The sequence below is a fragment of the Schistocerca americana genome, chromosome 1 (assembly GCF_021461395.2).
Source record: "Schistocerca americana isolate TAMUIC-IGC-003095 chromosome 1, iqSchAmer2.1, whole genome shotgun sequence".
NCBI lineage: Eukaryota > Metazoa > Arthropoda > Insecta > Orthoptera > Acrididae > Schistocerca > Schistocerca americana.
In genome coordinates this window covers 1,055,001,945-1,055,018,183 of record NC_060119.1, presented here as the reverse complement: position 1 = coordinate 1,055,018,183, position 16,239 = coordinate 1,055,001,945, and the positions used below count along the sequence as shown (strand labels likewise).

The 16,239-nt window shown below is 45.1% G+C and overlaps 1 protein-coding gene across 1 annotated transcript in view; it reads left to right on the top strand.

The window, feature by feature from the left end:
* LOC124596241 (cadherin-86C-like) overlaps positions 1-16,239 on the top strand; it is a 299,468-nt gene that overhangs the window by 115,077 nt on the left and 168,152 nt on the right. The window contains exon 10 of the mRNA XM_047135308.1: positions 16,074-16,223. Coding sequence (XP_046991264.1) covers positions 16,074-16,223 — 150 coding nt within the window. The remainder of the gene's footprint in view (positions 1-16,073; positions 16,224-16,239) is intronic.

Genomic DNA, 16,239 nt, shown 5'->3' with positions numbered 1-16,239 from the left:
CGAGACGTCATTTTGCACCAGTATGTCCGCCTCTTCAAGGGTGCAGTGGGTCCCACCTTCCTCCTGATGGATGATAACGCACGTCCCCACCGAGCTGCCATCGTGGAGGAGTACCTTGAAACAGAAGAAATCAGGCGAATAGAGTGGCCAGCCTGTTCTACAGACATAAACCCCATCGAGCACATCTGGGATGCTCTCTGTCGAAGTACTGCTGCACGTCTTCAAACCCCTAGGACACTTCAGGAGCTCCGACAGGCACTGGTGCAAGAATGGGAGGCTGTACACCAGCTGCTGCTCGACCACCTGATCCAGAGTATGCCAACCCGTTGTACGGCCTGTGTACGTGTACATGGTGATCATATGTCATATTGATGTCGGGGTATGTTTTGTAGCACATGTGTTTCGGGACGGTTTTCTCAACTTATCACCAATACCGTGGACGTACAGATCTGTGTCGTGTGTGTTCCGTATGTTCCTATGCTATTAGCGTCAGTTTTGTGTAGTGCCACGTTGTGTGGCACCACATTCTGCAATTATCCTTAATTTATGAGCATGAGTGTATAACTGAATGAGAAATTTAGGAACTTGAAGAACAAAACGGCTTCCGGCAGGCACGTCCTATAGCATTAGACAAGTGACTGACAAGAGAACGGCGCATAACACGGTTTTTGTGGACTTGAATAATGCCAGTGACAGTGCACCGCTTTCTCTGATTTAGAAACAATGAATAACCAGAGCATTCATAAATGTTGTGTACAAGCTGTTAGAAGGCTGAATTCAGATAACGCTTCTTGTGTTAAGTTAGGAAGTTACTATCACAGACATTTAAGGTTAGCGGAGGACTGAGACAAGGATGATACTTGGCGTCTCCGCTGTTTAAAATGTTTTTGAACGGAGCGATGAACAACTAGAAGATGAAGGGCAATAACGTGGGAATTAGGTTGCGGGAGACGCCAGTAAAGGACAGCAAATGAAATGTTAATAATTTTTTGGTCAATCGGCTAAGTTGTTTGTACTCGGTTATTGTTTGCGATAGCCCCTATAATGTTCTTGACGGAGCAGTTTATCGACTGACAACTTAGTTTTCCCTTGTTAACAAGAGTAATATAAATTTTTCGTATTCACCATTCGATAGAGGTTTGATCTATAGGCTTAATTGTGAGTTACGCCTGTAAAATAGTGACCCTGGAAACAAAAAAGAAGCAACAAAGACAAGTATAATGCATAGCGAGGGGTTAACTTCGCATTAGGAAGAGATACAAGATCAAATGAAGAAAAAACTGACTCTTACAAGAAGAGCTACAAAGACAGATTTAAGGAACGTCAAGAAAGTCACGAATGACAATACAAAGTTTGCAGTTAATAACCTGGACGCACAAGTGGTGGACGTCATTTTGAAACCTCCTGCACACGGGCCTTATCGTCACTTGAGAGACGTGGTAGTTCAAGGCACGGGAAAGTCGTTAGACCAACGGATGAAACAGATCCTACAGTTCAAAGGTATGGGGGACAGGAAGCCTTCTGAATTCTGGCGACATCTCACGAGCAGGGTGGGAGAAACAGTGATGTCGGATGAGACCGTTCGACATGTGTCGCTGGCTGCCAGTGAAGACAGCAATAATCTCTTGCGGGAAAGACGACATTAATTCTGTGCCGACAGGGTGCACGCAGCCAGCATCAGGGCAGGCAGGCACCTTGGCAGTAGAACAGGAAGCCGATGACCGCAACACAGCTGAGACTGCAGCTACACGACGAAGTCACAATTGAAAGAGACGCTAAAGCAATTATCAGCGCTATAGTTGAAGAAACTAGACAGTACGAGAAGTGGTAAAGCTGAACAACGGAGGCAAGGTCCCGAAGGCAGAATTTGCTGATTATCACGAAAAGTTCGGCATGCGGGCCACGAGATGCGTATTGCCTGCTCATTCCCAAACGGTTACAGCGGTCTGCAGTAGGTGCAGCACGCCACACAGCTACACAAGAACACTAGAGCAGTGACACAGAGATGGGCATTACTGCAACGGACAGAGATGTAGGAGTGATTGAAGGGAACAAGGTTCCAACGCGCAAGATCGGCCCAGTCATACAAGGGGACTCTTCTGTGCACACGCAGGCTTCTCAGCCAGCTTACCCGCTTACGTTGTCACATCGCTTGTATGTTTCAAACAGGAAGACAAATCAGCGCTACGTGATCGATTCTCAAAAATGGTTCAAATGGCTCTGAGCACTATGGGACTTAACATCTATGGTCATCAGTCCCCTAGAACTTAGAACTACTTAAACCTAACTAACCTAAGGACATCACACAACAACCAGTCATCACGAGGCAGAGAAAATCTCTGACCCCGCCGGGAATCGAACCCGGGAACCCGGGCGTGGGGATCGATTCTCGCTCGGACGTTAGTGCACTGCCAGTAAAGCAGAAACAGGAAGTGGCATAGGCGCATCGCTCCACTTAACCGCCGGTAACAACTCGCCTGTCAGGGCGTATAGAGAACACGAGGCGACCGTGAATATTGGGTTCAGCAAGAGTGTTAAATGGAGATTCGTGCTGGCTGGTGTGCAAAAAACCGATCCTTGAGGCAGATGTCGTCCACGACCAATAGCTGGGTTTACAGCTGAGCTCAGTGCAAGTAGTGGAGAAGTGAAGCCAAGACGTGCACAATAGGCAGTAGTGCCATAAACGCCGTCGCGTTACTTGTAGAAGTGGTCACATATGAGACGAAGCAGGAGATTCAGAGTAACGGACAGAAGTAGTACATACCACCATGCGTCATATCGAGACTACCGCAAGCCAACCAGTCTCCCGATAGCCCAGAAGACAAGCATCCAATCGGTTTGCTGAGGCAAAAGTGGCGTCTGACCACATGTTGCAGGCAGGAATCGTACGAAGGTTCGATAGACTGTGGCCATCACCACTGCATCTCGTTAGGAAGAGAGATGGCACGTGGAGACCCTGCTATGATTACCGGCGTGATTAACGCACAAAGAATATCTGACCACTATCCTGTGCCAAACTTGCGGGATTTTGCAAATGTTTTATCTGGGGCTACGATCTTCACCGTAGTCGACTATAGAAAAGCTTATAACCAGATTTCGGTCACTGAAGAAGACATCCCCAAGATGGCTGAGTTAACACCTTTCGGGCTGTATCAACTCCTCCTTATGACATGTGGGTTGAGGCTCAGACCTGACAGAGATTTGTAAATGAGGTGTTGAGGGCTCTGGATTTCTGCTTTGCATATGTTGATGACGTGTTTGTATTCTTGTGGTAAGGACTATTGGACCAAACCGCTAAGGTCATCGGTCCCTAGGCTTACACACTAATTAAACTAACTTAAACTAACTTAAACTAACCTACGCTAAGGACAACACACACACCCATGCCCGAGGGAGGACTCGTACCTCCGACGGGGGGATATTAATATTCTCAAGGACAGCTGAGCTGTATGAAGAACTCCTTAAAGCAGTAATCGGCGGAATAAGGGAATTTGGCTTATTATTAAACGAGGCAAGACAAGAGACGTTTCTCGGGCACAAGGTATCAACCACTGCTATCCACTCTTTCAAGAAAAAGTGGAGACGCTACGGAATTTTCCGCGACCTACAGGTTATAACAGTTACGTTGATTCCTAGGAATCATCAACTTTTATAGACGCCATCTACCTGAGGCATTACTGACGGATGCACTAGCAGCGAGCAACACAACAGGCAAGCAACACTTACTATGGACGCCCATCACGCAGCAAGCATTCGAAAAGATAAGGACAAGTTCGCAAAAAGCAGTTCTGTTGTCTCACTGAGTCCATAACGCACCGCTGCCAATTGTTGTGGACGCAGCCAGTTGGCTATTGATACAGCAATCCAGCAAAGCGTGTAAGAACGTTGGACGCCCTTACGTTTTTTTTTTTTTTTTTTGTTTTTTTTTCACGAAAGTTATCAGAAGCTCAGCCTAAGAGAATCGGCAGAGTTTCCGCCACGATAAATTATAGCCACTTATGAGCTGATAAAGCCACAGATGAGCAGCTACAACAGCTGTTGAGAAACAACCCCACGTCCCTCAAACTCAACCAAGTGTGATTGCTGGGTGGGAGAGATCTAATTTGGTGCAATATATCCAGGAACCTACCGAAGCCGTTTGCGACACAGTCGCTAGGAAAATCAGTTTTGGCAGCGTCCACAGCCTCGCACATCCCGGCACGAACACCATTGCCAAGGTGATGATAGAGAAGTTCCTATGGCCAGTATTTGGGCGAAGACGTACGAGGGTATTTCGGAAAGTAAAGATACACCGTACGCCAGAGGAACAGAAGAGTTTTGGCGAACAAGTTGGCAACACTGGTGTTAACCTTGAACCGTTAGCTTTCTCCTCGCGGTCGTTCGGCAGTTGAACGTTGCTTCTGGTTGAAGCAGGTCGTGTTTAAAATGGCTGCGCTGATTCAGAATCCCGCCAAATGCGAAGTACGCTCCGTCATACGTTTTATTCGTGCAAAAGGTCAGCGACCAGCGGATATTCACAAAGAAATTGTTTCTGTTTATGGGAACATTATGAATCGACAAAATGTAATGAAATGGTGTCGTCATTTCTATGAAGGTAGAATCGATGTTCGTGATGAACAAAGAATAGGTCAGCCATCTGTGATCTCTGATGCCCTTCTTCGGAGAACGGAGGAAGCAATTCGTGCGAATAGACGTCTCACATTGAAAGAATTGCTTCAGATCATACCGGACGTGTCAATGACAACTCTTTATGACGTTGTGACTGTCAAGTTAGGGTACAGGAAATTGTGTGCGTGCTGGGTTCCAAAACTGTTAACGGAAGAACACAATAAGAAAAGGATGGGCTTTGCACTCGACTTCCTCACACGCTATGCTGAAGCAGGTGATGAGTTCCTTGATCACATTGTGACAGGTGACGAGATGTGGGTTTATCATCATACACCTGAATCCAAGCAACAATCAATGCAATGGCGCCATTCGAAATGGCTCTGAGCACTATGGGACTTAACTTCTGAGGTCATCAGTCCCCTAGAACTACTTAAACCTAACTAACCTAAGGGCAACACACACATCCATGCCCGAGGCAAGATTCGAACCTGCGACCGTAGCAGTCACGCGGTTCCAGACTGCAGCGCCTAGAACCGATCGGCCACTCTGGCCGGCGCGTTATTCGCATTCACCAAAAGCCAAGAAATGCAAAACGTCGATTTCAGCGAAGAAAATCATGGCTTCTGTTTTTTGGGTCAGACAAGGCATTCTTCTGTTGGAATTTATGCCTCCTGGAACGACAATTAATGCTGCTGCATATTGCCAGACTTTGAAACGTCTTCGAAGTGCAATTCAAAACAATCGCAGGGGAATGCTGACAAGTGGAGTCCGCTTGCTTCATGACAACGCTCGGCCTGACACAGCGGTCGTAACCAACGCACTACTCAAACAATTGAAATGGGACGTATTGGACCATCCGCTATACAGACCGAACCTTGCGCCCACCGACTTCCATGTCTTCCGTTACCTGAAGTCACATCTTGGTGGAAAATCATTCCACGACGATGAAAGATCAAAGATGAAGTTGAAATGTGGTTCCGACAACAGGACTGTGGGATACAAAAGCTTGCACACCGACTTAATAAATGTTTGGATAACGGGGGTGATTATGTCGAAAAATTACAAATAATCCAGTTAATAAGATGTAACTGACGTTTTCTAAATAAATGTTCTATTTAAGGACTGTGAGCCATTGTATCTTTACTTTTCGAAATGCCCTGTCGAAGATGAGAAATGCGGGTTGGCGTCTGCATCAACGAGTGGGAGACTTTTCAGATACGACAAGTCGATTTTCTCACGTGCACATAGATCTCGTGGGCCCACTTCCGCCATCGGAGGGATATCGTTATTTGTCTGTGGCTATGGAGAGGTGTACACGTAGGGCAGAAGTTATTACGGTAGAAATAACAATAATAACACTCAACACTCAAAAGCCAGTCAAACTATCATAAAAACTATAACAATTAAAAAGTCAAGAGTAATGAGGTGTTTCGAAAAGCTGCATAGCTGTATGAAGGTACTTTATTCGTACTTACTGGTTTCGCGTCAGTATAGACGCATCTTCAGGTTTGTCATGGTTATACTTCCATAATGTAGATGGAAAATTATGGAGTCACAGCTTTCGGGAAGTTATCCACGTTAAAAGTCAAATCACAATGGTGAGTTGTCTAATAAAATTGAGTACTCCCAAAAGATGCTTGTCAAAATGTACAAAGAAGACTGCTTAATGAGCCATGCGTCTAGGGACAGTACTATAAGCACATGGGAAATAACATCCAAAAAATAAGACTTTAACATGGAACTGAAACGTCTAGAATGGAAGAAATCTGAAAAAGGTAATGGCATCCACGACTACGTGTATTTCGCGATTCGGTTGTCCCGCACATGTCACAACAGACAGGCGGCGACAGTTTGAGTCAACGTTGTTTCTGGAGCTATCTAGATTATGTGGATTGCAGCACCGCTATACTACAAGCTATCACCCCTCAACGAATGGAATGGTCGAGATACGGCGTAGAACTTAAGTTCCATGATAACTGTCGAATAGCAGCACTACCACTAGTTTTGTCGCGACTACGCACAGCAGCTAAACCGGATATTGGGGCGTCGACCGCTGAGAAGGCATACGGAGAAAAGTTGCGTCTGCCGTCAGAGTTCATTTCAAGAAGTAGACGTCTATGGAACCAGAGTTGCCGTACATGTTACAGCAACTGAAGTTGCAAATAGCCAAGGTATACCCACCCCGGTTTCACGTCATGGATTTAGAAATGTACTTGCACACAGGGGCATGGCGACATGCTCACATGTGATGATGCGAACCGATGCTGCACGGGCGCCGCTGCAATCTCCAAACTCGGGACTTTTTTGTTTGTTAAGAGGCAATGAAGATACGATTCAAACGGGGTACAGCGACCGGCCTCTTATAGTGTCGTGTGAACGGCTTAAGCCTGCATATCTGCCCTCCACGGACGTGCATACGCTACAGCAGGAGAGGAGGACTACTGAACAGGCGACTGCCACCATAGAGGCAGAACAGCCGGCGTCAACCAGGACAGCAAACGAAGACAGAGAGTCCAGGGACGCATACAAGCGCAGAGAGTAGGTCGACAAGTACGACATAAATTCCCGCATATTCCTGGAGCTCCGTTCTAATGCGGGAGCGGGAAGGGATTGGGGGAGGGGGGGGGGGGGGCTCTGTGTGGGAGGAACTAGTTCAGAATAGCAAATGAAATGTTAATTATGTTTTGGCCAAACGGCAGTGTTTGTACTCTTTATTCTTTGTTACATAACTTTCTTGACAGAGCAGTTAATCGGCTGTCAAGTTAGTTTTCGCCTATTAACAAGAATAACTATTCAACATTCGATAGTGTTTTGATCTATAGGTTTAATTATGAGTTACGCCTATTAGGTAATGACACACTGTTCTCCCTAAATTTTGCCGAAGGTCACATCACTTTTGCCGAGAAGCAGAGGATGTAATAAGCGGACCAGAAACGGATGGAAAATCGCTCTAACGACGATATTGATGGCAAACGGCAAAATGCACTGACGTAAGGGAACATAACAAATGCCCCGGCACCAAGGAACAAGCAACGGCGAAGTTGGTCGGCTGTTTACGTGCTACTGTCGTGAGCAACTATAGAAAGTGATCAAAGGACGGCGAAACCACGTGTAGGCGATAAGGCGTTAGATGTCCATGCCTCGGTCCAGAATGTAAAGGGTGGAAGCTTCTCTACTCCGTAAACCAGGATAGGAAGCGATCTGTGGAAGATTTGACATCAGAGTACAATTCTGGTACGGCGCAAGTGTTTCAGAACATACTATTCAGCGTACATTGTTGAACATGGTACCTCGCAGCAGACGACCCCTATTCGTCGCCATGTTGACTCAAGACATCATCCATTACGATTGCAGTGGGCACTTAGTCATCGAGATTGGACCGTAGATCAATGAAAACGTATTGCCTTGGATGAATCACATTTCTTGTTACACCAGGTCAATGATCTGCCCGGATAAGCTATCATCAAGGCAAACGGCTGCTCCAAATATGCAAAGCGCCACGGAGTTCAGAATGCTCCTTCTACTCTGTTCTTGGATGCCAGTTTTGCTTATCTTTACAGGCAATTCTTTCAGCGCAGTTCCAGCTTTTTCACACGTTGACTCCCTCCTTATTTTCATCCCTCTGTCGTTACCTGTTATGTTCTTAGATTTTTTAAAGTTAATACACATTTTATCAATGCTGTTTTTGTGGAGGTTTGTGTTTACCTCCTTCCAATCTGCCTGACGCTTTCTCATAGCATCTCTCCCACACAGACATCGAAAGCTACGCGATATATCTTTCTATCTCCTCAAGGGAATAACTGACTTTCCTAGAACATTATGTGCTGTTCCTCGCCCGATTTTGCACCTGTCCTGTATGAATCCGCTACATGGTTCAAAAATGGCTCTGAGCACTATGGGACTCAACTGCTGAGGTCATTAGTCCCCTAGAACTTAGAACTAGTTAAACCTAACTAACCTAAGGACATCACAAACATCCATGCCCGAGGCAGGATTCGAACCTGCGACCGTAGCGGTCTTGCGGTTCCAGACTGCAGCGCCTTTAACCGCACGGCCACTTCGGCCGGCCCCGCTACATGGTGCTTTGACGATTTTCATTCGAGACAACTGAGAATGTCAAGACGTTTTTATGGAGGAGTCACAGGCATTTAAAGCGAATGATTTTGTTCAGTGATGGACACCACGTGAAAATTCCAACTCTCATATTCACCAAAGAATAGAGAAATGAAGCGAAGAAACTGACAGCATCCATTAATTAAGCATCTTCCATGTCTCCTTAGTGAAAAATAATTTACATTAGCGTGAAGCTTCCTGGCAGATTAGAACTGTGTGCTGGACCGAGACTCGAACTCGGGACCTTTGCCTTTCGCGGGCAAGTACTCTACCAACTGAGCTACCCAAGCACGACTCACGCCCCATCCTCACAGCTTTACTTCTGCCAGTACCTCGTCTCCTACCTTCCAAACTTCACAGAAGCTCTCCTGCGAACCTACCATAAAACGACAAAGTGCAGTAATTCACATGAAAGGTCAGCGACCTGATCACATAACAGCCATTTACATCAACCTGACGCACGAATTGAGCAATATCCCGGAGTAGGACTTTTCTGAGAGTTTCGTATGGTCGTATGAACGTTTTGTACATTGTACTCAAGTGGAGGGGGGCGGGGGCGTAACATAACACAGGAATATTAAAACACCATCTTAACTTTTTTCCATTTTTTATTAATCTAGTCTCGAAACCTTCTGCACTGACATGCTACTACAACCTTGCATTTGTCCTCGAACCATTCCTGATTGGTCAGTTTGCACTTACTGCTAATTTCATTTTTTAGACATATTTATTCCCTTTTGCCTGCTTCATTCACTGTATTTTTCTTTTTTTTCTTTTTGTAAATTAAATTTAACACCTACTGTGTTATCCAAGGATTTGTCCTTTTAGCTTCTTGATCCTCTTCTGTCTTCACTGTTTCAAATTACCCATTCGTCTTCTACTGTATTCCCTTCCTCTGTTTAAGTCAACCGTTGCCTGATACTCCATCCGAAACTCTCAATAATCTCTGGTTCTTTCAAATTACCGAGATCTAAACTCCTTAATTTTCCACTTTTTTGCAGTTTTTTTTAATTTTTAAATTATGGTCGTATTCCACATCTGCCCCTTGAACTGTTTTACAGCTAAAAATCCGGTTTCAGAATCTCTGCCTTACCATTATATAATCAATCTGAAACCTTCCAGAGTCTCCATGTGTCTTCCATATACACAACTTTCTTACAGGATTCTTAAACCAAATGTTAGCGATGTTTAAATTATGCTCTATGCGAAATTCTACCAGGCGGGTTCCTCTTTCATTCCTCTCCCTTTATAGACACGACGTCGCCCTTTGGCAGACCGCACAGCGACTACCCATAAAAGTGTCTGAAAATATCTTTCCTTGGTCGCGCCCGCAGCGTTATGTGCGTTTTCGGGTGGAATAGAGGAGTGGTAGAGATAATGCGCAAGCATCTCCGATTATGATTCGCTAAACATGGAGGTATAAATCACAGTATGAATAGCAAGATATGGAGAGCGATTTTGCAGACTTTGGATAAATCTCAGGAAACCTTCCTTGAGAGGATAAGAAAGAAAGAAGGTCATATGGCCGAAAATGCGTTCCATGGGATGGCTGACAGAGTAGGTTTCAATGACTGAAAGCACACATGGGGATGTTCTGTCTTTACTATTGTTCTAGTGGTATGGTGGTGGCGAACCATCAGCACCAGTTCAGCATTGATGTGTGGGCGGGGATTATTGGTGATCGCCCTGTGGTACCGGCCGTCTTTCCACAACACCTCACACGTGAGGCATATCCGTTCCTGCGGCTGACACTACCTCCCCAACTGGAAGATGTGCCTTTGGTGGTACAAAGGGTAAGGTAGCTACTACTTGATCGGTCTCCACTCAATTCCGCTTTACCGTGCAGAGGCATCTCTATAGAATCTACCTTGACCACACACTGAGGCTAAATTAGTGCTGATGGTTCTCTGTCACCATATCACTAAAACACTAGTACAGTCAGAACATTCCAACTTGTCTAAAGTGGTGTCACGTGTGCTTTCTGTCACTGAAAACTACAGCATCAAAGATTTTTCATCTTCATCTTCATGTAGGTGTACCTCCCTTGGAACACATTTCCTGCCGTATGACTTTTTCGCTCCTTATCCTCTCAGAGATTGTTTCCTGCCGTTTTCCCTATTTAGCAAAAATCATCCTGTATACAGCACCAAGCTCCGACCATCTGTACATTTGGGAACATAGGGAAGAACTCTGGGAACTTCGACGTAATTGGGCTAAAATGCGGTGAGCCCAAGGGAAACTGGGCTTGATTGTGGGTAGGTCCGTCACAACTACGTTCTGTGGCCTTCTACAGGTTACAGCTCGGCGCCTTGCTCACTGCACAGACACTGGCACTGGTTACGTCAATGTGTGATGCAGTGTGACTTGCCCGAGGTGGCACAACTCCTCAGGTTACGTATCGGCACTGGCCGTAAGTGAAACTTGCCGGTACAGTGGCGAAGCGTGATTCTCCATTTTGAGTTTCTATCCCCTATTTAGGATATTTTTTCCTTGCACTTGTACTTCCAGGGGGGGGGGGGGGTACACTAGAGGTAGATATCAGCAAGGATTCATTCATCTCTGTGGTAGGCCACTAGAGAGAATGCGAATATTTAATGACTGTGAATACGAAGGGTCTGCATGAAAACGAATCAGTTATAATATCCCAATATTCTAATCATCTCTCTCATACATCTTGAAGATCCTTTACGTTACAGCCATGAATATCATAGCATGATACCTGTATATTTTCTGAGCGTCTAAGTCTCGCTTGGAAAGTAAATAAAGTTGGAACTCTTTCTGTTTTCTGCATTGTCTTTGTTAACTCAAGCCGGCCGCTGTGGCCGAGCGGTTCTAGGCTCTTCAGTCCGGAACCACGCAGCTGCTACGATAGCAGGTTCGAATCCTGCCTTGGGCATGAGTGTGTGTGATGTCTTTACGTTAGTTAGGTTTAAGTAGTTCTAAGTCTAGGGGACTGATGACCTCAGATGTTAAGTCCCATAGTGCTTAGAGACATTTTTTGTTATCTCAAGCCAAGTCGTGATCGAGAAAGAGAAAACATTTTTACCGGCTGCATTTTGTGTCTTGAAAGCACACCCGCTAGTGGTGCTTGCTGCTTACTTTTCTTATGTACTCAGTGTAAGAAAAAGTTATGGTCAAAGTTTCAGGAGACATTCCTCACACATAGAAGAATAAAGTGTTTTATATGAATATGGATCAGGAAACGTGTTATTTCCATGTTAGAGCTCATTTTCTACTTCTCTTCAAAATCACATTAATCATGGGAAACACACAGAAACAGGACATACCAGTATGACATGAAACGTTTTGTTACATGAAATGTACAAATTAATCGCCTGGTTACGTTTGGTTAGGATGTGCAGTATGTTGTAAATCTTAGGTTGTCCGCCAGTATTTGTTGTTCGAACTGAACGAAGATGATGTTGAAATGTGACTCGCTTCATTGTTTGTTTTGACATGCAACTAACTTCATTGCTCTCTTAGCGTCAATACGTAACATCAACTGTTTGATGTTCATCACAGACTTGGTTTCTGGTCAGTGCAATAGAAGTGTACCCAAAAGCGGAGTTGGAAGATGTCTATTAGCTATATGGATTAACAGATGGCAATGGCCGTGGCGCTCAGTTTTTGTATCAGGGGTGGTTTCCAGAACGACAATGCTCCGACAAGAGGACGCTTGAAACAACTAATCGTCGTCTTAGGGGCATGCGACCTTTAAGCCTACTACTCGCAACTGTGGGAGGCCTATGGAGGAACTTCTTCGCGCAATTCATGACAACCCTAGCGTCATTGTAAGACAATTAGCTGCAACATGCAATGTTGACCACACGACAGTCTGTTGAGTGCAACATGAGAACCTGCTGTATCCGTACCATGTACAGTGCATTCAGACACTGTCAGCAAGAGGTTTTCCTGCTCGGGCACACTACTGTGAATGGTTCATTAAACAGTATGTCAACCCTCACGTTAGTGCAAATGTAGTGTTCACAGATGAGGTTTAGATTCAAAGCATATGATTAAAATGTTGAAAAGTTGTAAAAAGTGAGCTCTTACATCAACCATGCCCATATAATACATTCTATTCCTCTACATGTGAGGAATGATTCCTGAAAGTTTGGCCATACCTATTTGTTATACCCTGTCTAATCAATATAGTGCATACGAAAACAGTAGAAGTACATTATTACGTTTCTGTTGGGCAGATATCATAGATACTTCTCGTGCCCCTGAACCTGCACTACAGATCATATTGTACGCCTTGTGGAGGGAAACTAAACTCTCTCGACAATGCCTTTCTGAGAAATAATGATTTTGACTGAACCTGTACAGTATCCATTGCAGCTTAGGGTTCCTCAGAAGCCCCAAGTTTTGACTTACAGGTCATTGAGGGGTGAAATGAGTAGGCAGCCATCCAGCATGAGAGTACAATGTCTGACCAGTTTCCGGCTGGAGGCTGTAATCGCATTATTAGAGTAAAAGCTATGGAGACAGTTTTTATTTAAATCAGTAAAAAGTTTATACGAGGGTTACTCCAAAAGAAACGCACACTATTTTTTGTAAAAATACAGTTTTCATTCTGCATGTGTGAAAGTTTTACAGTGTGTAGATACATCCTTCCCGCTTGTTTTCAAACTTAGTTCAACCTGTTCCCGTGAGTGGCGCCGTCACAGCATGTCTTCAAGATGGCTGCTACACTTGACATTCGTCAGAAGCAACGTACTGTCATAGGATTCCTGTGCTGTGAAAACGAGACAGTGGGAAACATCCACAAGAGGTTGAAAAAGGTGTACGGAGATGCTGCTGTCGATCGCAGTACACTTAGTCGGTGGGCAAGCAGGTTATGTGATGAAAGCGGGCATGGCAATATTGAGGATTGTCCTCGCAGTGGCAGGCCTCGTACTGCACACACTCCAGACAATGTGCAGAGAGTTAACGAATTGGTGGCTGCTGACAGAAGCCTCACAGTGAACAAATTGTCACGCTACGTTGGGATAAGGAAAGGAAGTGTTTGCAGAATACTGAAAGTGTTGGCGTTAAAAAAAGTTTGTGCCAGGTGGGTTCCCAGGATGTTGACACTGGCTCACAAAGAAACAAGAAAAATGGTATGCAGCGAACTTTTGGAACAGTACGAGAATGGTGGGGATGAATTTCTTGGAAGAATTGTGACGGGTGATGAAACATGGCTCCATCATTTTTCACCAGAGACGAAGAGACAATCAATGGAGTGGTATCATGGAAATTCACCTAAGAAAAAAAATTCAAAACCACACCTTCTGCTGGAAAAGTTATGGCTACGGTGTTTTTCGATTCCGTAGGACTCTTACTTGTGGACATCATGCCAAATGTAACCACCACAAATTCTGATTCATATGTGATGACACTGAAGAAACTTCAAGCTCGACTGAGTTGTGTTCAACCACATTGGCAAAAGCAGGATGTTTTGCTGCTGCACCACAATGCACGGCCACATGTCAGTCAAAAAACCATGGAAGCGATCACAAAACTCGGATGGACAACACCCAACACCCACCTTACAGTCCTGAGCTGGCTCCATGTGACTATCATCTCTTTGGGAAACTGAAAGACTCTCTTCGTGGAAGAAAAGGTTTGAAGATGATGACTCCCTAGTGCACGCTGTCAAACAGTGGCTCCAACAGGTTGGTCCAGAATTTTACCGTGCGGGTATACAGGCGCTGGTTCCAAGATAGCGTAGGGCAGTTGAGAGGGATGGAAATTAAGTGGAGAAATGAAAATACTGTTCCTAAAGGATTTACACTACTGGCCATTAAAATTGCTACACCACAAAGATGATGTGCTACGGACCCGAAATTAAAGCGACAGGAAGAAGATGCTGTGATATGCAAATGATTATCTTTTCAGAGCATTCACACAAGGTTGGCACCAGTGGCGACACCTACAACGTGCTGACATGAGGAAAGTTTCCAACTGATTTCTCATACACAAACAGCGGTTGACCGGCGTTGCCTGGTGAAACGTTGTTATGATGTCTCGTGTAAGGAGGAGAAATGCGTACCATCACGTTTCCGACTTTCATAAAGGTCAGATTGCAGCCTATCGCGATTGCGGTTTATCGTATCGCGACACTGCTGCTTGCATTGGTCGAGATCCAATAACTGTTAGCAGAATATGGAATCGGTGGGTTCAGGAGGGCAATATGGAACGCCGTGCTGGATCCCAATGGCCTCGTATCATTAGCAGTTGAGATGACAGGCATCTTATCCGCATGGCTGTAATGGATCGTGCAGCCTCATCTCGATCCCTAAGTCAACAGATGGGGACGTTTGCAAGACAACAACCATCTGCACGAACACTTCGACAACGTTTGCAGCAGCATGTGCTATGAGCTCGGAGACCATGGCTGCGGTTACCCTTGACGCTGCATTACAGACAGGAGCACATGCGATGGTGTACTCAACAACGAACTTAGGTGCACAAATGGCAAAACGTCATTTTTTCGGATGAATCCAGGTTCTGTTTACAGCATCATGATGGTCACATCCATGTTTGGCGACATCTCGGTGAACGCACATTGGAAGGGTGTGTTCGTCAACACCATACTGGCGTATCACCCGGCGCAATGGTATGGGGTGTCATTGGTTATATGTCTCGGTCACCTCTTGTTCGCATTGACGGAACTTTGAACAGTGGACGTTATGTTTAAGATGTGTTACGACCCGTGGCTCTACCCTTCATTCGATCCCTGTGAAACCCTACATTTCAGTAGGATAATGCACGACTGCATGTTTCAGGTCCTGTACGGGCCTTTCTGGATACAGAAAATGTTCGACTGCCAGCACATTCTCCAGATCTCGCACCAATTGAAAACGTCTGGTCAATGGTGGCCGAGCGACTGGCTCGTCATAATACGCCAGTCACTGCTCTTGATGAACTGTGGAATCGTGTTGAAGCTGCACGGGCAGCTGTACCTGTACACGCCATCCAAGCTCTGTTTAATTCAATGCCCAGGCGTATCAAGGCCGTTATTACGGCCAGAGGTCATTGTTCTGGGTACAGATTTCTCAGAATCTATGCACCCAAATTGCGTGAAAATGTGATCACATGTCAGTTCTAGTATAATATATTTGTCCAATGAATACCTGTTGATCATCTGCATTTCTTCTTGGTGTAGCAATTGTAATAGCCAGTAGTGTATCCATACACTGTAAAACTTTCTTACACGTAGAATAAAAGATGGATTTAAAAAAAAAATAGTGTGCATTTCTTTTGGAGTGACCCTCGTAATTACCAGCATGACATGTATTAGAAGACTCCCACCTAGTAACGATTTTGATGTCTGTTCTGTATAACTGATGATCTTCTGTGCTTTTCAGGGTAAATATGGCGTGTTTTCCATTTTCCTGTCGGACAACATAACATTCGAAGTGTCGCCTACTGTGGGCGAGCAGAGGGCCAGCTTCCACCTCAGAGTGAGAAACAGCGAGCTGTTGGACTACGAGCAGCGGCACCAACTCAGTTTCCACGTCAGTTGCAAGTATT